This window comes from Rhea pennata, chromosome 8 (assembly GCF_028389875.1).
Source record: "Rhea pennata isolate bPtePen1 chromosome 8, bPtePen1.pri, whole genome shotgun sequence".
Taxonomy (NCBI): domain Eukaryota; kingdom Metazoa; phylum Chordata; class Aves; order Rheiformes; family Rheidae; genus Rhea; species Rhea pennata.
Window position 1 is genome coordinate 13,275,275 of NC_084670.1, and position 24,630 is coordinate 13,299,904.

General features: G+C 38.7%; 1 protein-coding gene and 1 long non-coding RNA gene across 2 annotated transcripts in view; one reads left to right on the forward strand and one right to left on the reverse strand.

The window, feature by feature from the left end:
- Nucleotides 1–2,570: 2,570 nt before the first annotated feature.
- Nucleotides 2,571–14,649, reverse strand: LOC134143446 (uncharacterized). Its single transcript, XR_009959115.1, has 3 exons — nucleotides 14,566–14,649; nucleotides 2,834–2,963; nucleotides 2,571–2,701 (listed from the first exon to the last, which is right to left on the reverse strand). It is a non-coding gene; the product is annotated as an uncharacterized LOC134143446 (long non-coding RNA).
- ST6GALNAC3 (ST6 N-acetylgalactosaminide alpha-2,6-sialyltransferase 3) overlaps nucleotides 13,901–24,630 on the forward strand; it is a 207,638-nt gene continuing 196,908 nt past the window's right edge. Inside the window, exon 1 of the mRNA XM_062581528.1 lies at nucleotides 13,901–13,978. Within this exon, the coding sequence (XP_062437512.1) occupies nucleotides 13,961–13,978 (18 nt within the window). The 5' untranslated portion in view covers nucleotides 13,901–13,960. The remainder of the gene's footprint in view (nucleotides 13,979–24,630) is intronic.

The window sequence follows — 24,630 nt, forward strand, 5'->3', positions numbered from 1 at the left end:
TCAGAGAAAGTCATGGAAAAGAAGCTATTATACACCCACCCACCTTCATACTGGCAGCTAATTATTATTGCAAATCATAGCATGTGCACATATTGCAATCAAGTTTGACTCTTTCAGAACTTGCTTGATCTCTGGGTTGCAATATCCAAACAGAAATATCTAATTTGAAATATGCCAATCCAAGGGGAAGAAATAAACCCTTCTAGCTTGTCATGACATGCACCTAGAGAGATTTTTCTGTGTGCTACATGATAGTATCATTCATATTTCACAGTTCAACATGTTTTTTAATTTAAAAAATTTATTGTACACCTTCTTCCATAATATTCTCATGTTTTGCAGAATGCTGGTCACAATGTTGTGTAAATGTAGGTGTCAAGCTTTCAGGACTCTTCTTACTCTGTCTGTAATGTACTATCTTGTGCCACATAGCCTGAGGCTCTGGTCAGGAGTCCCTATACTGTGTTTCACAGCAGTACAAAAACCTATCCCAATGCCATTTTATTTTCCAGTTATTATCCTAGCTCTTTCCAGCTGACAGATGGGATTGTTAACTGTGACTTTGTTACAGTTTCTGTCTTGTCTTCAAATCTGACACCAAACTTTATTCTGCATGATGCCAAGTCTGGTGAGACAGATCATCATCTTGGTCATGTTGCTATGATTCAACTGTTAGTTTAATATTAAAGCCTGTTCTGCTCATTTTCAAAAGAGGACAAGGAAGCAACTGTGCTGTCCAGCAGTGCTGACTGGTATCAGTCTATTAGAACTGAAATTTAGGCCAGTATATATTTTTTTTCTTTGTGTCTTTGCTAGCTTCCTTTGCAACTTTGCTACTAAACTGTGGTTTAACATCTTGCCAACATCTCTATTGGATGCACAGCTTCACTTTTTTTTTTTTTCCCCTCTTGTGTTATGCTGGTAATTATTTGCAGTTATTATACTGCATTTAGTGATGTCCTATTGTCTATTTTGCATCCAATTTTCTGTCTGTCTGCTGAGGTCGTGTCTTGGTCCGAATTTGAGCATTAAGTATGTTTTGCTGGTATCGTGTCTATTTTTCTTATCTGCAGAATATCATTTATTGAATTATTTATGACTCCTTTATATGGCACTTTTACTTTCTTTATCACCTTTAGATGATTCCATACTTAAAACACTTTCCATTGCTGTGTTTCTCTTCATAATTCGCATGTGTGCTATTTTGCATGTAGTTTACTGTTTCTACTTTGTAGTTGCTATCCCATTTTTGTGTTTTTTTCCCCCTCTCCTTTTTCTCCTTTTTCCTCTTCTTTCTTGTAGTATTTGGTGAAATAGATGTCTGCTCCATTTTTGCTCTCCACTCTGCACATTTCTTGATTAAAACTCTTGCAGTCATTCCAACGGTTCATGGCATTTTAAGCCAATCTAAATCTAAGATCAATGTCACTGTCCTGTTCCCAGAGCCCTTCCTCTACATTTTTTGCCATCCCCTCACATGCATATACACACTTTTTCTCCACTGGCAGTAGCATTCATGCAACCAAGAGTCAGGTTCTGAAGTTGATCTGGCTGAAAATTAATCCTGAGGGAGGGTAGGGGGTATTTAGATCAGCTCAAGTTGCAATGGAGCCACAGTTTGAATGTGATCCTTTATATCTCTTGTCCCTTACCTAAACCTGTTATGAAGTTGGTTCTTCATGTATGTATGGAGAGACAGTCCGTTGGCTTGGAACCAGACCTATTGTTTCCATTAAGAACCTAATTCTTAGTTTCTGTTTTTTCCTACATGCAGGAACTGTTCCTTTCTGACATTGTTCGAACACACAAGAGAGAATCTGCATTTTCATTCCTCACTATGTCCTGTTGTCCCTCCTCAAGCACCATCTAGCAGCAGAGTTTCAGGTTTCACTGCAGAGCTTATCAGACTAAGGTACGTGCACCACCAGTACAGCATGAAGGCTGCCTGAACAGCTGACTAAGCAGCAGCAGCTGCTGCTCTTATTGAGGGTGTTAGGTGTTATCTGAGTTCAGGAGTTCTTTAGGCCTAAAAGCCTAGTAATGTGCTACTGTTGGGAAGGTGTCTTCTGGAACAGAGGAGACAGTTTTATCACTCCCTGGGAGAACTGGTAGCTATGCATGTCAATCCAACCTGGAGCGTGTTTGTGGATCCCAGAGCAGGCTACAAACAGCCTAGTGATGGTTCAGAGGAAGAGGATGAATGTGGTTCTTCACTTTAACCAGTTTTCATTGTGTTTCTTGGCATAATAATAAGTAGCACTGACAAGGATCAACAGGATTTTTTCCCCGTTTTTTTTTCATTCCTCCTGAAAATAACCCATATCTTTCCTTAAAACAAATATTTCCTTACATGATTAGTTGGTGGTGATACTCTGTAGAAGAACCTATGAGTACAAACAGGAGTGAAGGATTTTATCACAATGGGGTGTATCATGGATAATCCAAAGCAGAATATTGCTACAAGAATCTACTAAGGGTAAAGCAGAGTAATCTCTTAACCAGGATATTTGCCGTTGAGGACAAATGGCTCTCCAGATGACAATCTAATTAACAGCTTTTTATTCTCACAAATCTTATCAACTATATACTCAGTAAAATTGCTGGCTCTTGCACTGTGTATGCACCACCACTGACTGAATTGCTTCATAGGCTTGTGCAGGTAACCAGATGCACCCCAAGCAGTGCTGCTCTTCAGCCATGCCTTGAGTAGTCGGTCAAGAGTAACAGACAATAGTATGGGTTTGGGATAAAAGGGTGTTAAAAAAAAAAAAATAATAATAATATGCTTCTGCTCTCACAGTTCAAACAAAGATTCATTATTAATGTCATTTACCTTGCTAAATACATGCACTTATTGTGAAATGGAGGATGATGTGACCATCTGGTGGGGCTTATTTTTGCAACTTGTAGTTCTGAAATCTGGCCTTTTTTCATATTGAATGTTCTAATGCAGAAGTTGCAGCCTGAAATAAGAATTGAAAAGGCTAATATTAACATGAACTCCCCAGGTGACCATTTCTGATTTCATCACATCCAGTGTAATTAGCTACTAAATTTAGTGTCGTATGTTCCTAAATTGTTTGTGAACAGATCCTGACTTTTGCAAATAGTGGCACTGTTTTCTAGCATATTTAGCGTCGTCTTTGTTTTCCTGAGCAGTCCTCAGTGTTTGCTCTCTTAGTGGAATTAATCATGATAGTATGTGCTTGCATTTCAGCCATAATTAGGAAACTTTCTGTCTAATCTTGAAATAAATGAATTTAGACTTTTCCTGTAAATAGGTTCATGTTCTGCTTGAGAAAATTTTGCAGCGATTCTTGCACATTATTGAAAATTCTTGCATGGCTTTGGAAGCAAACTGCAAATACATGCTAAACACTTGAGTAAATACCTCCTTAAAGTGCTTTTGCTTTATTCAGGGCTCACTTTATGTCTGAGGAATGCTTACAGAGGGTCAACTGTTTCTTTGAAAAAACAGCTAAAATTTTGTATGCAGAGAGAGTGTAAATGAATATAGAATAAGATATAAAGCTTTAAATCTCTCTGTCTCTTGGTGAGATCTGAGTGTTAAGGTCCACTCTTCTCTCTCAGGTTCTTCCTCTCAGACTTGCAGAGTCCAGAGCTATCATTTCATTTTGTCTCTTGAAAGTTTTTTTTTTTTTTTTTTTTTTTTTTCCCCAATGCTCTTGTGAACTGTAACAAGCAAACAGTAAAGCAGCAATGCTGGCTTTTTGGAAACTGTTGTTTGTTTTCCAGCTGAAATAATTTCCTTTTGAGGACCTCTCTCTTTGCTGTCTCAAGATTGCTACTTCTCAGCATTTACTTACTTACTTGAGTACATTAATGTGATACTACCTAGGCAATTTGCAATGCCCTTTTAGCTTGGCTCTAGCATCCTTGCTCTGGCTTTGGGCTAGTTTGGAGAGAGGAAGTGTAGGGGAAGGAGAGTGAGAGAGGAGGAAGAATTCTGAATCTCCATCTTTGCAGCTGTTATCAGAAGGAGACAAAATATCATGGTAAAACTCTAAAAGCCTTGTTCAAAGTGAAGCAGGGATAGTGTTTGAACTGCATCCAAAGCTAAATCCTCCTGCCCCTCCACTGAACTTCTTTTGTACAACAGTGTGCATTTTGACTGCGCATGAGAAAAGCTTCAAGCAATGCAAATGATAGCCTTCCTCTGAAACTCAAATAAACTGGGCATTCTGCAAGAAGGTAAATGTCATTGAAATCTCTAGTGGATTTAAGATGCAGTGCTTGAAAATTGTCAAATTTTTTCTTGTTTACCTAAGCCTTACTCCCTAGAGGCTATGTTAAAGAAAGAGTATTTTACTTTAGAAAAACAATTGCTATTTCTGCCCACAGGATTAGACACAAACCTGTCAGCTCTTTATCCAAAGACCCATCTCTGATGACAGCCAGTGGCCTGGCGTCTTTACTTTTCAATACAGAGTTACTATCCCTTTGGAGAAATTGTTGTCATTCTGCTCTGTGGGACTGAAAGACAGTCAAATTACTAAACAACATGGGGAAAGAAGGAAATGCTCTCAGTTACAGTAGGGGTAATTTCCTGTTTTATCTCAATTTTCTTCTTTATTCTCCCAAAATATTTAGTCCTGAGTGAACCTTTATTAATTTTACAGCCCTTAGACTATAGTAGCAGATTTCTTCCAAGTTAGCGTAAAAATGACGTATGTTATTTCTGTAGTGTCTAATTGAGAAAGAATGTGTTGATTAAAAACAAAAAAAGACTTAAATTGCATTCTGCTAATTGGTAGAGTTGGTGGATTCAGTGGAGTGAATATTAACTGGATTGGGGTCTGTCACAGATAGGATCTTGCCTTTCTTTGCTGTCGCCAAGTATCGGGAAAAGTTTATGTCTTGTCCTCTAGCTCTAGAAGTGACTGCTTTCATGTGTGCTGTTGATGTGTAAAGAGCGGTCTCTGGTAAGGTTGGTTCTTCACTTCTAACTCTACCAGCCACCCAGTTGAGTGTGACTGTAATAGCAGGAGATGGAATCTGTGTCTATGATTTCTGGGATATTAAAATGAAAAAATAGCATTAAATAACAAACCTTGGTGTTGGAATGTTTAAAGTGTCAAGTTACTTACCTGTATGGTCTTAAATTGGCCACATTCTAGCATAAGCATTGTGCATAGTTTTTAAATTACATGATCAAAATCTAGTTCTAATGTGCCTGCCTTGTTTATGTGCCCAGGTTGGACAGCACACAGGTGGAGAGCAGCTATTTAATATCCTTTTTGCTGCTCCTTGTCACATTACTTCATGAAAGTGAAAGCATTTCCTGAAGACAAGATGCCTAACTTCCTAATGGATGCTTTTATGCCATTCATTGTAATTTGGCATATCCCCATTAAAAATATTTATTATTGTTTTATAGGAAAGAAAATGAATCACAGATAAATTAGAAAGAAATGTCTATTTATGTGGAATGTCCAATACAGGCTGCCTACATTTTTTTTCCAGATTACTTAGCATTATGCAGCAATTAATATGCTCAAAATACAGCTCCAGTTACCTTCAACTGCAGCTACAAGTGCTCAGTGCATCTGTGAATAAAGATTTTACAATTTCCAAGTAAGGGCCCAGAAAATGAGGGAGAAGAATACTGTGACTAGCTGTTAATTCAGAAGGCATTGGGGAGCGATTTTGGTAGGGACAAGCACTGAATCCATCTCTTCACAGCTGCCTTCTATGATCTAAATCACTAAACCACTTCTGCAGTTTTTTCCTTAAGACCACTTTCTCATTCACTGCATAATTTTTAAACTCTTTTTCCAGTAAAGGAAACAGAGATACTGTAGGCAAAAAGCATATTCATGTAATGCTGACTCAGTCCCATGTTTTGGCAGTCCATATTTTGAACTAGAAACAGATTAACAAGGACCGTATTTTCTTGTTTGATTACATCATTAAAAAACTTGTCACAGCCAGCCTGAATTTAAGTTGCACAGACAAGTTGAATTCTTACATTTCTTTATTCTTGTGTGTTTGATTCTAAAACTTTAATTGAATGTTTTTAATAATACCATTTGCATGTAATTCAATTTTTGTGTGTTTGGGCCTTCATCTCTCCTTAAAGGTGGTTCTGCTGATTATTCCATTGAAGACAATATCCAAAAGACCTTCAACTCATTAGGCACCTTAAATCTTCTTATAACTACATCTTTTCATCTTCTCTTCCATATTACACAAAAGTATAGAAAAATCATTAGAAGCAAGTTTGCTCTCAGTTGCAATTTTGTTACCATTAATTAAAAGCTTTTTGTGAAATATATTTTGTTAAAAATACGGTAGGATAGTTAGCAGTTCTTTCAGAAGACAAAAAGGAAACCTTGTCCTTTAGATCTTATGTTTATAATTTGAGATGGATTCTTCAAAGTACAGCAGAGCTTTACCAGTGGCTCATTTTCATGGATGAAGATAGTTTTAATAACAAGGTAGACATTTCTTTTCTCCTTTGATCCATTGGGGCCAAATGTGTTGACCTAAAGATACAACATGATGGCTAATGTCTCTAAACACTTCACAAAGAGGGTGGATGTAATAGAGGACTAGGGTATTGGTTTATCCTGACTGAGAGGAGTAGAGTTTATGATTGAAGATTTGTATGCAGCTCATGTTTCTCAAACTGTGGCTAGGTAAAATTTTAAATATGCCAAGGGGTAAATTTTGTTGAAAGTTTTTTAACGGAAAGAATGCAGTTGATTTATTTTTTTTTTTCCTCAGTATAGTAGTGTGTGATTTGATTTCATAGCTCAGGAATCAAGTACAAACTTAGATTTAAAAACAAAGATGAAGATTCCAGAGAGTTTCTGATCTTATCTGTAAATCTTTCCAAATGACACTTCTCTTACTTGGGAATGCATTGCTCAGTTTTGCTGCATATATATATATATGTATATATATATATATATACACACACACACACACATATATATATATATATATATGTATGTATTTTGCATTATTTAAACACTGGGAGCATAATTGAATAAAATATATTAAAGCCAGAAAACATCTGTGGAAACACTTTTTTTGTTCCTAAAGTTATATCATCTTGTTACACATCTATTTATATTGTGCTCAAATAATGATAATTAATAATACTTAATAAAAGAAGACCATGAGTTAAATTCAGTGCTAGTTTATACCCTGAGCGTGTTCCGCTAGATTTGATAGAACTGGTGGAGGATATAAAGTTTTGCAGAATTGGACCTAGTTCTGATTAGTTACATGCTTTCAAAAGAAAAATAGACAAATATAAAGAGAACTGTAAAACCTGAGACTGAGATTAGAAGAATGCTGTGATTGCTTTTGTATTGCTGTTGTACTGATTTTAATTATATAAGAAATAGAAATTCTTAGACCATGGACCAAATCCGGCCTCAAGATCTTATTTTTCTGGACTGCAGCCATGGGAGGCCTCTGTCCTGGACTGTGTCCTGGCTGTCACACTGCCCTTTCATCTCTTAAGATGTGGGAGTGGGGCAGACAATCTGCTGTTCCTGGTGCCATGGTACGTTCCTCTAGCTTTCTGTGCACAGCAGAGTGGAGCTTAACCCTGTCAAGCAGAGCTCCTGCTGTTGTCCCTGGTCAGAGCCCCATACCTGCTGGTCAAAACAAGGCAAGACCTCCAGAGGCCCACAGAGGATGCTGATAGTGATGAGGTCACCATGGTGCCTAAGAAGACAGGATCCCGTACTACAGGATTCCCAAGTTCCCACCTTACTACCGGAACATTGTTGTTGTTTCTCCCTCTCCCACCCTTGAACCTTCATTCAAGACCAAGATGAGACCTCAGAGATTCCTGAGTTTTGTGATGCAATGATGCACAGGAGGATATTGTTGATCAAGGTGGCTCAGATCTGACAATGCTGGGATAAGGCCCTTCTAAATATGTTCTGTATCAGTGGTCACAAGAGAATATTCTGTTTTGCTCTTTTTTTCTCTCAGAACAAAATTAATTTACTCTTGGTTTAAATAAATCTATCTTTTACTGCTGTGCTTTAAGGTCTTCCTTAAATGTTTGTAGAGAAACATTAGATAAAGCCTCATGAAGAGGTAGAGACAAGGTTTTTTCAGAAGCAGTATGACTTAAAAAAAAAAAAAAAAAAAAAAAGGCTGTGTTGCTTCAATAGAACGAAGTGAATGGCAATTTGGATAATGATAGAGCTTAGCCCTTAAAATCAGTGTCTGAGTGGATCTTTGGAGGGAGCACAGTAGGGGATAGTGTCTGCTTTTGCAGACTGGAGAAGTATGGCAATCTATCTAACAAGTTGAAAGGAGGGATATAAATTTTCTGTTCAACTGTAGGGCCTTAAATACTGCGATTGAAGTACTCACTGGTTCATTAATGTGAAGAGCTATATTCTCTCAGATAAAATCTATGTAGAGGGCAAATTGAGAGGGACATCTACACGTGAAATAAATTTAATATTTTTGTGATGTTAGAATCATGTTATAAAAATCATGGGAGTGTAAGGTATTGATAATAGGAGCAAAGAATGTAAAAGTTAATAGCAGAAAAAACAAATGTGTCCTTGGCAAGAAATATGTATTAACAAAATTCTGCAATCAGCAGCATTACTTTTAAATGACAGTGCATTTTCAAAAAGAAGTTTTACCTTTTGAATACCCTTGAGAATATTGTGGATGTTTTTTCTTCTACAAGAGATCACAGTAAATTATACGTTTGTTTTTCTTACTATTTTTATATGGGAAAATCAGCTGGTGGCATAAATGGACACAGCGCTCTGAAGAGTTGCTTAGTTGGTATTAATAGAGGAAAGCTATTGAGGAAGATGAACAGAGTTTTTCTCTGAGCACAAATTCTTTGCAGCATTTTAAATTCAGTTCTGTTATTTGCAAATAACAAATGATACTTTTATATTAAATAGAATAATCTGTAGTTCAGTATAAAATGATTACTGTTCAATAAGCAACTTCAGAAATGGAAAATTGAAGTGCTTAGATGCATTTGGATTGAAAAAGGAAATGCCAGTGTTCTGAAAAGATTACTGTTCTTTAGAGTTTACTTGGTTCTGCTTCCAGGAATTTCTGTGGACCTTTGTCTTCTGATCTCAGAACGTTTGTACATGTAAAATATTGATTTTTTTTAAAAAAAATTGTTTTAAAGCACAACCTTGTGTACTTTGTAGAAAAGCCATGTGCTATAGACATAGGATAGACTGTATTCTTTATATCCTATAGATATAAAATAGTCCAGTTCTAACTTATTCAAGACTTGCCTGATGAAAAGCTGGCTAACTCTTGATTTTTTTTTTTTTTGGTAACTATATTTAATTGAGTGAAAGTTGAGTCATGGATCTGAGTGTGTTTGTGTGTGTATTAAAGGGGGGGGGGGGAACCAAGAACATGGAAGCTCTGAAAATGCTGTGTAGCCATGTTAAATTGTTACCATGACACTGAATAATAGTGAGGTGGTGAGCTGAATTTCTAATACTGTTAACAGTGTCCAGAAATCTTTGTCTCTTACTGGTGAAAAGTGCGCAAGCACCTCATAGTGTTTTTTTTGTTTTTGTTTTTTTTTAAGGCAGTACAGTTGTCCTGCTTCTAGAGTGAGGTTTAGATGAGTTTTGCTGAGAAATAAGGTGGATAGCACAATATGTGTTTCTCATTGGCTTTGTCACTAGTGCATGTATGGCATGCTTGTTTTAAGCTATAAGGATTTTTCTGAAAAGTAAATGTAGAGTTCAAGCTATATTAAATCTCATGTGTTCTCTTCACCTTCCAGACTTTAAATGGAGGTGCAGTAGGAGTTTACTACTTATATATATATATATGTACACACACACACATATCAATTTGATTCAGCGGCCTTTTCAGGCAAAGGAAGAAAAGTCAGGCTAGTGAGAAGGTTTGAATTAAGATTAGATGGAACATTTTGATGACCTGATAAGATTTCCTGTTCAAACAATAGCCTGTCTTCGTATCATCTTATTATCTACCTCTGCTGTGCTATTGGGCTACAGAGTAGTTTAATTATATGTAACGGTAAGTTACATGAGATAAGGAAAACTAGATATGGAAGGCTGGGAAGATGAGATGTCTGGATAGTGTTGGACCGGATCTGTGACTCCACTGCTGATTCAGGTTGTACCTGACGGGTGAGAAATGCCATCTTGCGTCACCACTTGCTGATGAAAATTTGTAGTGGCAGCAAACATGATAATAGTTTCTTCCTTTTTGGTTTCACTAGACGAACTCAATGTTCGATTTTAACAGTTAGTGAGCAGATTATAGTTTTCAAACTTTCTTTGAAGAAAGAAAAAAGTATATACTTTTTTGAAAAAAAAAGTATGAGACAAATAAGCTTAAGGTGTTAATCATTTGTGGTGTTTTGGGTTTGAAGTTCTTATCATAACTGTAGCTAAAGAGACTGATTTCATTATGTCCACTCACTTAATAAACCAGTCAAGCAACATTCATGGCACAGCCTAGCCCAGTGTAACAAGCTGTATAAGAAGTACAGAGAAACTCTTACCTGAATGCTGGCATTGTGTTACTGTATTAATCATTCAAAATTAAGGTTTTACCAGTTTTCTGCACAAAGGATTGATTTTATTATGATAGAATTTAGTTTTTAAGATCTAGAATTCGAAATGGTTGCTGCCCAAACAACCGTATTTTCCTGAAGGTTGTATCTCCATAGCAATGCATCAGCAGAGTTTGAACTAGATGGCAAATGCACAAGGACTTTGACTGCAATTCTGTAAGTATTGACTTTGTGCGGCCTTTTATAGCAACTCAGACTTGAAAGACAATCCCATACTGACCTTGACATCCCTACCAGGCAACAATGACTGTATTTACTGTGGAAGAAAAGTTGCAGGCATGAATGAAATTTGAGTGAGGTATGTTTGACCTAAAGCTGATGTCAGGAGCATTGTAAGTCCAAGTAAAATGCTTCATGAAGCTCATGGAAAAGTTGCACTTATGATGTTTGATTTCATTTATTGTATAGTTGCTGCATTTCTCCTGGCAAATGAGTAACAATTTAGACCTGGGATTTAGTCTCAGCTCCATCAACTTGCTATGTAAATTCAAGCGCACAACTTAACTTTAATTTGCATTTCCATGGCTCTGAAATGGGTACAGTGATCTCCTGTACCTACTGGGATTACTGGTCTCTTCACATAGTTTCCCTGAGATGAAATTCCCTTGACCTATAGCTGGACCTTCAGCTGCTGTTTACTGTTATTTCAGCTACAGTCACACCTCTGGTTCTTTTCCCCAGAAGCAGAGAGTGAAATCCCATATCCATTCTTAAAGAAAAGTGCGTATTTGTTTGAATTTGTTTTCATGTTTTTTTATCTCAAAATTAAGTTCTGCAGGAAAATAAATTCCAATTTTGTCTGTATTTGCAGAGTACAGTGCTATGCCTGGCCCCTTTACAAGCAGCAGCAGAGCATTGTCTGAAGCTACAAGGGCAGCTGCTGCAGGAATCCCTGTACGTTGTGAGCCTCTCATGGGTGTTTACAGACAGGCTGCAGCACCTTTAGTATTCCAGAAAATCTATTTGTATTCTGCTAAATACAAATAACTTACTATATTTTACTAAACTAAAAACTTAGAGAGCTTGTAGCTGCCATGGGACAACTTAAGAGATGAGCTTTGTCATGTTCTTAAAAAGGTGCCATAAGAATATCTTAGTAGGCAGGGGAATAGGTTGTGGAGAGTCACTTAGGGATGGAGCAGAGGGAGGGGAAAAAAGGCTGCCGAGACAGAAGTCATGAATAGGAGTGGGACTATACTATAAAAGTACTTAGGGTGTGGATTATGGAGCTGCACATGGAACTGGGAAAAGGTAAGGCAGAGGAACACTTATGAGGTTTTGTCTATGATAAATGTCTTGGTCCATTTACAAAAAGTCTAAAAGGTAAACATGTTATTTTGCTCAATATAGTGTTTAGAATGAAAGCCTGTTGGAGACGCTTAAACAAGATAACATTACATTGCTGTCTTTCCTTAGGGTATATAATTCACTGGAAATCCCTCAACACTTTGAACATAACTGAAAAAACTGTGTCTGACCTTTTCAAGACAGTTTCCCTCCAAGTCTCATTCCCTTCTTTCTCTATAGAATTCGTAAGGAAGAGGGGGAGGTGTAGTATTTTTCTGTCAGATAGAAACTTGTCCTATGCTTACCACACAGAGGGAACGAATAATTTTCATCCCAGAAGAGCTAGAAGCTTGATTGCTGGAGAAATAAATAGGCAATTACTGTTAAATTTTTTTAATGAATGATAAGCTTACAATCTTTTACCCTGGATTGCAGCTTGCCTATTTCATTATATTAGACAACCCACAGCTGCAAACTTCAATAAGGACTCTTCATGAGTCTCCCCAAGAACATTACAATTTTTAGTTCCAGGGCCTTGGGTTGCAGCTGTAGCTGAGTGCAGAGGTGCATTTCCACTGGGGAGAGGGACTGAGAAGTTTGTAGGACCTGTATAAAACTATGGCACTCTGGAGAGTGTGCTGCAAACTGGCATCTTTGGAAGTGCACAGGAAGGCAGCCAAGGAGCATGGACTAGAAAAAACCTCTCCAGTCCCTCTGTGCCCTGCTGTTGGGGAGGACTTGCCTTTGCGTAGAAATGGGGAGAGCTAATTCCCTTAACATCAGCCTGCCTATTGCCTCTAAGGGTTGCAACTGGATAGGAGAGACTTACCAGGCAGGAAACAATATCTGTTATTAAATCTTTGACACAGCATTAACCTTCCTTGGATTCCACATATTAAGGAACTTGACTGATAAGCAGTTTCATAATGTTAATTGGAATGTATTAGCTACACTTAAATAGGTACCTTGAATCACTGCAGAGAGGATGAAAACATCCAGTTCAAGGAATTTATTAAGGAATAGGAGGAGCTTTGATGTGTATTAGAGCTGTAGAAATGAAGCAATGTAGCACACGTGGAATACAGAGAAGGTGCCAAGTACAGAAAATACAAAGTCTTCCAAGATATAGTGTAATGAGCAGAAGTACTGGAAAAAAAAGACTGCAGGAAAAGCAACAAAGTGAAATCTCAGTACTGTATAGAGCCCCGGTATTTGAGAGAAGAGTTTGAATTAATGAAAAGATGTAGAGAAATACAGCCAAAGTGCAAGTGAAAGAAGATTTCTTCAACAGCTAAATCTATTAATCTGCAGTTAATCCCACTGCAGAGTAGGAAAGTCCCAAGAAAGTTCAGAGAGCCTTTATCAGACTTGCAGAAATGAAAATTGTTTCCCATTCTCCATGAGTTTATGCCAGCTCTTCCTATGAAATGGCATGCACAGCAAAATGCAAGCACCTCTGGTGGGATATTTATGTTGGTTGCTGATAATGATTATCTCACTTAAGAAACAGTTGCAGCCTTCAGACAAAGAGAAGCTTCCTGCACTATGAAGATGGCTGAACATAAAACAGTATCTCACACTAACAAACAGCCTGAAGATTTTTAGAGCCCAAATAATATAGAGAGAGTTTGGACTTTTCTGACCAACAGACAGTTAATGTTTGCAGAGAAGATTCAGAGGGTTGCACAGGGATTAATTACAAACAAGCAGCCTGTTTCCCAAATATCACAAAACATCTGCAGGCTATAGATTGCCATTTGTATACGTAGTATTGCGCGAGAGCGTCCCAGGGCTTAAAAAAATACGTGCTGAAGCCATGAATCAAACCGGGTCATGTGACGGAGGGAGGTACTGGGCTGGCTCCCAGCCAGTGGCAGGAGCTGATGGGTGGAACAAACGGGGCGTAAAAAGACTAATATGACTAACGGATCCTGGATGAGTGGTACCCTCCTTTGGATCTACAGGAATGTAGGCTTTAGCAGTTCTGCAGCCCTGCGAGCCTTTTGCCTGACACTGGGACTGCTGCTCACAAGGCAGAACCCTGCTGCTTTGTGGTAGGAAGGATAGAAAAAGAACATGGCCTGCATTTTGAAGGTAAATCTCTATCTGTCGCTTGAATGCATTGTTAGAGAGAGCCCCTCGCTGCCAGAGGCATCGATTCAGTGTGGCTCTATTGCATCTTCGCTGTTTTTTTGAATAGTGGTTTTGTTTGGCAAATGAATGTGGAGAGATTCTGCCATGTACAGCTGTGCTCCGCTTCCTTCTGCCATTCTTCTCTTTCCCTGCGTTGTCAGACCGGCGAGCTCTCAGCTAGCGGGAAGGGAGCTGTGTACCGAAGAATAGGAGGAGGGTGAGGGGCTCTCGCTTGTCTCAGCTGACTTTGAGCTGAATTCCTTCAGGAGCTGTAGCACACAGGCAACAGACTCCCAGTGCAAAGGACAAAACGGGGAGAGCTGTTTCCTTTTCTGACTGTGCAGCATTTACTGCTTTTAAAGCAAAGGTTGCAGATGTTCACAGCTGTCCCAGTTGCTCCTTAAGCACACGCTCCCCTGTTGAATTTACCCAAGCTCCACATGCTCCATGCGATAATATTTAGTATTTAATTGCGCTTGCAAATTAAGGGACCTATTTGATAGAGTTTTTTTCCCCCTTCATGCCAGCAAATACAAACACAAACTTACCGTGTGATCAGATCCTTTCTCCAGCCTTTCTGCACTTAGAGAAAAGTATTTACAAACAGCATGTCCTGGAGATGGAGCATCGCTAGCACCAAGTACTGAATGAAAGGGGAGGAGGCGGAAGTGCAATCGGTTGGGAAGAGCGCGCGTTTCCTTACAGTGTTGTCGCTTGTGGGGAGTTTCTCTTGTGTCCCTGGAACGGAAAAATTCTTTTGCTATCTGCCTTGCTCCTTTCTGTGTATGTTCTGATTACGTTCGCACACTGTGCCTTTCATCTGTGAATGCTCTGTTATTTTGCAGCTGATTGATCTTCTAACAAAAGGCTGTTTCTTTTTTTTTTTTTTTTTTTTTCCCCTCAAACTTTGGGACGGCCTCTCATAGCAGTTGCTTTCAGCATATCAGCAGAACAGGAAAAACTGCCAAGCTTCAAAACAGTCCCCAAATAATAAACATCCTTGTGTCTCCTTGAACCCCATTCTTATCACTTTACTTGGCATTTAACTTTGAAAAGAAAATGCCTATTACACTGCGTTGTTTCCCCTTTCATTCATTCCCTGCTGGTGGGTCTGTGGTATGTCAATGTCTGTGAGTTTCCTTTCGCATACATGTAGCTTCTTGCTGCTTTTTAATAAATATGGCAAAGTCTGCTTTGAGGGCAGAAACCTCCCTAAACCAGGGGGTTCTGCTTAGACATTGATAATAACAGCTCCCTTAAGCAGAGAGCACTGGTGCAAGCGAGAGTTGAGTTGTGACCGGGGCGAGGAGACGGGAGCGCTGCGAACGGAGCCCGACTTCACGCGGAGAAGCGTACATGTTCCTTTTTAAACACTCCCTGGATGACCTGGCTTGGATCCGCAAACAACCCAGAGACAAAATTTCTTTACTTTTTTGGGCTGTGTGGAAAGATCATGTGCAAAAACTTTCTGGCTCTGGCAGTCAAATAAGCATGTCCTTTTACAAGAAAACTCAGGAGTTTTTTTCTTTTCCTCTGCACAGTCTTGTGACAGTCTCCCCAGCCTGCCTACAAGCGTGACTTCTGCAGGCCCTTCCTTTCAGACTTTGAATTAAAACATAGTAAATGCTTTTCCTTTGCCCAGTATTGGAGCTCCATTCAAGTGTAGATCTGATGTTTAAATCGATGGACAAATTGGTATTTCTTCACGCACAGTCTTCTGCCAGCCTAATTCTTAATCTTGTTAATATGGGCAGGTGCAAGGATAAAAAGTGAAACAGATATGTGAAGATTAGCTTTGCTCTTATGCAGGCTGGACTCTCCTACACGGGCATTCTGTAGGAATAATCAAAATGTCTTGACTGTGTATGTTTTTGATGTAATGCCTGTGTTTTTTTTCACATAGGTAGGAGTTTTCTGTAGTTTTTAGTTGCCCTAAACGGACTAAAGGTATTCCGCAAACTTTCAACACAACAAGGAGATTCAGAATAATATGTATGTTTTTATGTGAAACCTAGCCAACTCTCTTTCCTGAAACCACAGGCCTGTTACCTACACTCTCATTCTTCCTCCTAAGTTTGCCCTGGCTCTCTAAGTTTTGTGCAGTTGGTAGCTAGTACATGGAAACATAAAAGTGGACCAAAAATTTGTGCTGTGAGTGGAGACTTTTAAATAAGTGGTGGGCACAGTGGATGGGAAGCCAGGGCTGCCGAGTTCCCCGGCCACTTCTGCCTTGAGCACTTCTGTGGCTCTGACCTGTGACTCACTCTGCCTCATGGCTCACTCTGCCTCTGTTCCTATAGGGTTTTTTCCATTCGTTCATCTCCGTCTCAAAAAGATATTGAGACTTGTTGAATGTTGGAGTTCTGTATGTGCAAATGTTTAATGCATATGGGACTGGATGGAGATGTCTGTCAAGTACAAAGAGCAGAGGTGGCTATTAATAATTAACTTGCACTACTTACACTGGTTTAAAAGCTTTTTAAAAAAAGCTTTTAAAAAAGTGTAACCTTTAGATACCCCTTTTATTATGACTGCTGTAAGAAATAGCCTCTGTGTGTAGTACTCACAAAAATGCTTGGGAAGGTGGCTTTTCCTAGTGTGTGTGTGCGCTGTCTTTGTGATGTTTATTTTGCATTCTTCCAAGTTAATGTTGGGGGGACTGTCACTGATCACAGCTCAAAAAACTTTGTCTTCAAATTGATAGTGGTGAATCCTCATTAAAATGAGTGAAGCTCTCGTGAGAGTTTGACTTCTTTTGGAGAAAACTCAGGGAAAGGTGAGTTCTAAGAGTTTTTTGGGTTTTTGGGGGGTTTTTTTGTTTTTTTTTTTAATCAGGTCTCTAAAAATCATACCAGAATAGTTGAATGAAGTGTAGGCATTTCTTGAAAGTGAACAGTTGGTCTTATGATTGCTACTATGGCAGCAACGTGCCACATCACTGAGTACTAGCTTAACAGAATGGTTATTTGTGTAATCACTGTTGTCCCTAATGATGCTGAACTCTGTAACTTGCACTGTATCAGCCATTTAAGCTTTGAAATGTTGACAGATGTTATTTAATAAATTACTTCAATGAAACCTTCACTGTCGCTTAGCTGAAAAATGGTAATTCAGTATAACTTGTCATCTTACAATAAAATATGAATATTAATATATTAATGTAATAAAATATTTTATCTCCAATTGTTGGACCATGATATTTTAAAGCAAACGGAATAGGTAATGTTAGTTAACAATGTTCCATTTTACAGTGGATCTTGCTTTCTCATATTCACAGACTCATTCCTAAATGGAGGTTTGGTAGAGGAAGATGGAGGTGGATTATGTTGTCATCATGCAGTTTTAACTATGTGGTTTTAATGTGGTAGAATTTAACATAAAAATGTCTAAGTGTGATGGACCAGTGAAGGCTACATGTGAAATCCAGAGAGAGGTTTCTTTCTGCTTGTGTGCTGTGAATTTACAGTGCAGTGAAGAAAAGTGATTTCATATATGCCTGTAGGTGGGACCTGACAGCAGCCATCACGAGTGAGTTGAAACATCCAGTGAAATCCCGTATCATACACGGGACTGGTATATTTTGAGGCAATGCTCTCGTTACTGCAGAACTTGAGTTCTCTCAAAGTAAGCAGGCAGCCAGCTGACATTCATAGCTTCTTCACTATTAGTTTTATCTAACTGAAAAGTCCAAAGATTGCAAAATGTAACTTACTGGTTAACTGAACAAAACACTAAAGCAAGTGCTTGGCAAAGTTTTTTGCTGGATGCTGTCAAAGTTGGCCATGCCTGTGTATTCACCTATAATTGTTCTGCGTGTTCACTCGCTTTCAGCTAATTTAATTAAATCCACAGGTTAGATTTGTCCGTAACTCCTGTGGTAAACTGCTTTGGCAGGAATTTGCACTGAGTGTTTTCTTTGAGTGTTCAGTGGCCTGCATCTAATTGGGGTCTCCAGACAGTACAATAATATGGTTAACTTTACTATCTATAGGCATACACTGCATCTGTACTTTGGAGACTAAGCAAAGCTGATCTCATTCTTTTGAATTTTTTATCTTGGCAAATAGTTGTTTAGAAGGAAAGGGCAAAATGTCTAAAAGAATCTAGCCATGGGGTTTGGACACTTGCTGTTTGGAATATTTAAGTACTAATCTGATTCTTTTATTCTTTATGCATGGAGAAGTCTACATACTTCCTTAAATTTCTACATCATCAGAAGTGTGTTGCCTGTTTCAGCTCAGCTTACTCTGCAGAACAGAGCAATGTGTCTCACTATAAATCCGTTAGCCCGTAGGAATTTGCAGAATGTGGGGCCTTCCATGGAGATGACCTGTATATTGTGCTTGAATGAAGTCCAAGCTAATTCACATATACCTTATTCCCTGTTAACATAAACATTGCTGCAGTTAATTTGAAAAGGGATCCATCCTTTTTCCTATGTTGAGAATTGTACTTGGATCCTGTTGTACTTGGATGTTGTTTGATTCTTGCACCGTCCTCTTCCTCTGATGTGAAAAGGACTGGGGAGATCCTAGGAGAGGAACAGAGGTGACCTCCCCTCCTCATGGAAGGATGCCCATCTGATAGGTCGCTTCCTAGCAACTTCTAAATTTGCTGTAAGTTCTCTCTAATGTGAATTCTTTCTTCTGCTAGTCTTAACCTGATGATCAAGAGTTTTGTGAGCTGCTGTTATTTCCATTGTGACTGCACCATGCGTATGAGTATATGGTTAAATCTTTAGGGATAAAAAGTGTGATGTAAATATAAGAGCCTAGTCTTCTGAGATTCCAGTTTCTGCCATTTTTCACACTTCATGGCTTCAGCAAGTTTTCTGTTTGTTTCTATTTTTAACTATGAAATGCTTAAGGGGGAAAAATGTTATGTGAGGAAAATACAGGAATTGTTGTACACATTTGAGGAGTCCTGAAAATTGGTTTCACTGTAAATGCAGTTAATGGTAAAGTGCACACATTTTGCTATATTGCTGCTATTTTGAGAATCTCTTCAAGAAGTAGTGGCCCCTGTAACATTAGTGCTCTGTTGTTGAATAATTCATGCATTCTGTGTTTTGATAATATTTTGTGCTACTACAGTATGTGGGTCATGTCCTGAAAAGGCTTCTTACTGTGGTTGCTTCCTAGCTTTTATAGGCACTGAAAAACAGGGTGAGAATTGTCAAGTAAGTTGTGAGGCCAGAGCTAGGAAGCAGGATGGATTGTCATTACCCCAAACTGTGGGTGGCCAAATGAAGTTTAATTAGGTGGCAGTATGCACACTCCAATGCACGTGCGACAAGGAGGAGTATCCTGCACCCCAGCTTCCAGCTGAGGTCTCCACAAATTCAACGTTTACAGTGACTGCTGAGTTAGTCAGGAGGGACTCAAAAGGACAGAGTCAATGGGCATCTCAGTATCTTTAGTAATGGGAAATTTTAGCGATTGTTCTGAAAACTGCTCATGCAAGCAGTGAGCCCCACCACAGGTTTGGGCAAGGCCACTGTATAGTCGAAGGTGGGCTGTGTCTGAAATCAAATGAGAAAATCTTACTGAAACCATGACAGCTCATGTCTTGCTTTTTACTGAACAATGTGTTTTCATCAGGCTTGACCCTAAGGTCTCAGACACCTTGAAAAATCTTTCCTTGTGGACTCTGAAGTCTTTAGAGGTATATGTGTACCACCTTCTGGAAATCGTGTTGAAATGACAAGAAACCCTAATGATCACAATTACAGTGTAAATAAGTAGAGCTGCCCCATACAGAGTATGCAAAAACAAGCTGGAAAGTAGCACATGGATGCAACATACACTGCAGAGCAGATCCAGGATTTCTGAGGCAGTAACCAGGTCTCTTTTTAGATTATATCATCCTTCTTTGCTATGTTTGTGGGTTGTCCCCCCTCTCCCCCCTGCAACAAAGATGGTGTTTTTGTAGACAGACACTCTAGCTGATAGTGGCGAAACTTCATAATTCTTCCTGGGGCTTCTTCTAAATTTGATGTTTCTATTTTAAATAAATTCTACAAAATTATTCTGTAACTAACTAAAAAAAATCATTTTTTGTACCTTTAAATTGTTTACCTCTAAATTTCTTCAAAGTAAATGAATTAGTGAGTCTGGCAATGTGTGGGGCTAGAGTTGGCTGTAATATGGCCCAAAGGAATTTAATTATCAAGTAAGGTTTTATGGAGTGTAGTACATGAAGTTTTGTAATTTGTTTTTTATTACATTGGATTCTTGAAATTGAAATTCTAAAAAAATATTTTAAAAAGCACTTTTCATTCTTGTTTGCAATGATCTTTAACTAATTATCCTTTAAAGATAATACAGTAGGGGAGATGAAGAAGGGGAAGTGTTCCTCAAAGATATATAACAGTGTATCCTGAATGTCCTTTCCTTTTTCTTGTTTTTTTCTTGTTTTTTTGTCTCTTGTCTTCCTCCTCTCCCCCCCCCCCCCGCCCCGAAGCAGAAGGAGACTGCAGTGTAGTCAGGATTGAGTCCTGTAACACAGGATTTGCTTCGGCTGAATGAATTCAGTTTTGATGCCTTTGTAGTTAAACAATCTCTAATGTAAGCATACTTAAACTAATCTAAAACTGGAGTTTCACTCTTGTAGTTTGGTAGAGGTGTATGAATGCTCCCACAGCCGGGAAGAAAACAGAACCTGTCTCATACCTCAGAAGTTTCGCATTTAAGTAGTTATGTGATAAAACAGTAATGGGGAACAGGTTTCTATTTTCCAATTCATCTTTAAGCAATGAAGCATGTGTCACTAGATGTTTGGGAGTTTTTTCATTCCCCAGGATGCACAGTGTGGTGTGCATAATCATGGGTATGGAATCACATATGAAAGGCAGAGTAGCCTCTTCAAATTACAGTAACTTTATAGACTTGGGCATGAGCTTTGGTGGTTTATGGCCTGTTTAGTTTTTAATATTTATTTTGACGTGTTGTGAATGCTAGATAAATGAGCACATCATGGTATGACATAAAACATCATAGGAAGCACCAAATTTTTGTATTTCACGTGTTCTAATACGTTATATCAAAGTATAAGGCAGATGCCCTTTTCCTTATTTTTAGTGAAAGGGCATCAAATGCAACCACGAAAAAAAGCAAACCTTGCATGATTGATTAAGGGGGTGGGAAATGCAGTTCAGCTATTTGTTTGCTTGTTTTTTAGGTCTTTGTTTTTGTCACAACATCTGCTCAGTTAATGTGAAAAGGCAGAGTTTTCAGCATCTATTCTGTTCTTCTGCTACATTTCATTCCAGCAATCTCTGTACACCTTCCAGAAATATAATACTGGACATGGTGATCTGTCCAGAACTACTTCTTTCATCTTTTCCCAAGGAGGCAATGTTTGTGCAGCAGGTTGAATTATTTTAGAGGGATATTTTTTTGTGTCTTTTTAAAAATAGATGTCCCTGCATATCTCTTGAAAAAGGAAAGGTCAAAATGCTCGCAAATGGAATGGAAAGTTACGTTCTTAATATTCCTGGTTCCTGGAGGAATATCATTTTTGAACCGATCTCTTATCCAGCAAAGCTGTTCCCATGCTATAAAGACCTGCTTTGTGGATGACAAGTGAAGATATTGATCATAAATTTATTTTATATTTTTAATTTGACTTTCAGATCTTATGGGTCTGAGGCATGCAGCCACTTGTGGATAAATGGCTGACATCTTGAACAGGATCAGAAATCCTGTGGGGAGCCAATGAGAAAAATGGGGAGTGAGGTTTGGCTAATGTTGTCCTTAGACCTTAGTTGCTATAGGTGGATGCTGCTGTGTGAAAAGTTAGCAGTACCCAGGAGAAGCCCTGACTATGGATCAAACTGATCCTTTATTTTGTGATTGTAACTCTTTCCCAGTGCTTCTGCCCTGCAGCTGCTCTCCGTCTATGATCTGATTTCTAGCACTGGAGGAAGAACTTGAGATTTGAAGCATCGGGCTTATATATTGAAATTGGATAAAATACCATACTGGATTTTCTATTTTTGTCCTTCCCATTGAGAAGAAAGAAGATGAGGCATAAACTGAAGTGGAAGGGTTTGAGAGATGAAATCCTGTAAGTGTTGCCACCTAGGAGGAATGGATCGGGTTGTCTACGAGCAACCTTATTAAGCAGATCTTGTATATTTGCACAGTACGTATCATGATTTAAAATTCACATGGGAGTACCACATTCACTAATAGTTAAAGCGGTAGTTTCTTATGAAAGATGCGTTTTGAAGCAATTTGTGTTAGCAATAGGCAGTGGAATGCTAGAATAGGCAGGTAAGATCCAGGTGTGGACCAGCTGGAAAAAACAAGAGCAGTTGGAGGTAATCGGAAAACCATATTTATTTCATGGGAGTAGCAGTTTGTAAAGAAGAAATGCAGAATCAAATATTTATAGATCCTAATTATTTTAATCTTGAATGTTGGTCTGGTATAGAGTTAAGAATCTTCTATCTTTTTTTTTGAAATTTTTTCAAGAGGTCTGGAAACATATTTTTATTACTGCTAGCAAAAGTTTACCAGGTTTTTGCAAAGGGAATGTCCTGCTAAGCACATGAGATCTCATTCCATGAGATTTGATGTTTTAACCCCTAATAAGAAAAGCCGGAAACTACATGCCACGTTATTTTTCTTGCAAGTTTCCCAACCTTTTATTTATCATCAATTTTATTCCCCCCCCCTAAATCTGTTGTTTACTCACACTTGAACGTAATTTCATTATCAAAATGATGGGATAATGATGCATTTAAGAAATGATAGTGTATTTATTAGCTCTTTAATATACAGATTAGTATTATTACAATGCTAGGTAGGCCATTAGAATACCACCTGGAGTATTTTAAATAATATAATACTTTACATCACACTGAAATTATGTGCCTGGGGTTTCTGTATATACTCCTTCAGATTCTTAAGATCTGGCCTCTCTCCATAAGTTGACATCACCTTATTTTCTGGATTTGTCTGTACTGGAGGGTTTTGACATTTTACTGCATCAATGTGTTGCAGTGGGCACAGTTATATTAGTATAGAGTTCTTATATGAGTATTGTTTGTTCTAATTTGACAAACAAATGAAGGTTTTATATCCCAGTTCACGTGTGTCTACAGTAGGCCTTATGTGACTATAAAAATTCATTATAGTTTTACTGAACTTTTCTAGCTTAGCCCTTGCCTCTCAGCTGTGGGAGTTAAGTCGCTTTACAAGTTACTAAGTGTCAGCTGATCTATGGTAATTGTCCTGTGCTTGCATTGGTCTGTGGCAAATGCCAAATAACTCAGGTAGTAAGAAGCAGTAATAGAAAGCTCCTTTCTGTTAACAGCCAATTATGTGGAGACAGGAAAACCCTTTGGCTTTTGAAAGATGGAACAGAGGGTGGGACTGACTCATTCTCCTGCAGGATCGTCAGAATCTGTGGAATGTGTAAGGGGAAAAGAAAACTGGTTGAAGATGCATCTCATGTATTGGGTAATGGAATTTTAACCTAAAGAAAAGCATTTTGCATTTTTCCCCTATATAATTAATGAGAAAATTTCAGACAGTGTTTCTGTTATCCCTCTTTTCTTTTCTCCCTTCAGCAAGGCAGAAAAATATATTTACAGAAGAAAATTTTATTCTACTAAGTGTTTTTTCTCTTCCCAACACCTTGCTCAAGAAATAGCTATTGAACATTACAAACAAGACAAAAGCAATAGCATTTTTAGGAACCATTTGTGAACTACATCTTTCTGTATCTCAACCAGCTATAGCTGAGAGAACACACACGCTGCTTTGTACCCATTCCTGAGATCAAGCAGTCTCCCCATGCAGCTCACAGCTCTTATTATGAGCTATGATTCAGGCTGTTTTTGCCTCCCTTTCACTATCATTTCCTCACTCATACATTTCTTTAAACCAGTTAAGGTATCCCAGTGGTTTCACCAACTCGCATCAGATGAAACCGGAGAAGCTCCTTGAAATGCCATCGAAGTCTCCCCTATCTCACCTCACTTTTTGAGAATACTAAATATAGAGTCTTGGTCTCCTTGCCTGTAACTATTGCCTTAACCGCGAGACCGCCCCCGGATCCCGGAGCCAGACACGCGTGCTCGCCCTCGCCTCGGAGCAGTCTGTGCCTCCGGAGACCTTTGCCTTCGACAAGCCGTGCACAGCTGCTCGCTTTCCTCGCTGCTGTGCCAGCTCAGCTGCAAGTGGGGCTGCGGTAACCTAGCCAGAAAATGGGATTGGATTAGAACAACTGTTTTGCCTTCCAGTGTTATTTTATTTTGAAGAATGATTAGTTGCCTGTAGGGATTGCACTTATCCCAGCTGAGGAGGTGGTGCAAGAGTGGGAAAGAGTAGCCTGCATGCAGGGCAGGAAATCTTTAAGTTGGGACTACTACCAGAAAAGAGATGGTGACAACTATCCGTAAAACAGCAGCGTAGGAAACGCACTTCCTCTACGTGCAGGCGCACAGTGGGATTAGTAGCCTGTTCTGCTGTAAATCATCCTGAAGTAAGAGGCCAGTTGCCAATGTACAGGCAATGACTGGGTGCAGCTGCAACTTAAATGAGGACAAGAAGCTGTGTGGTGAGTCCTGTAGCAGAAATGCAGGTATATCAGGTATATGCTCC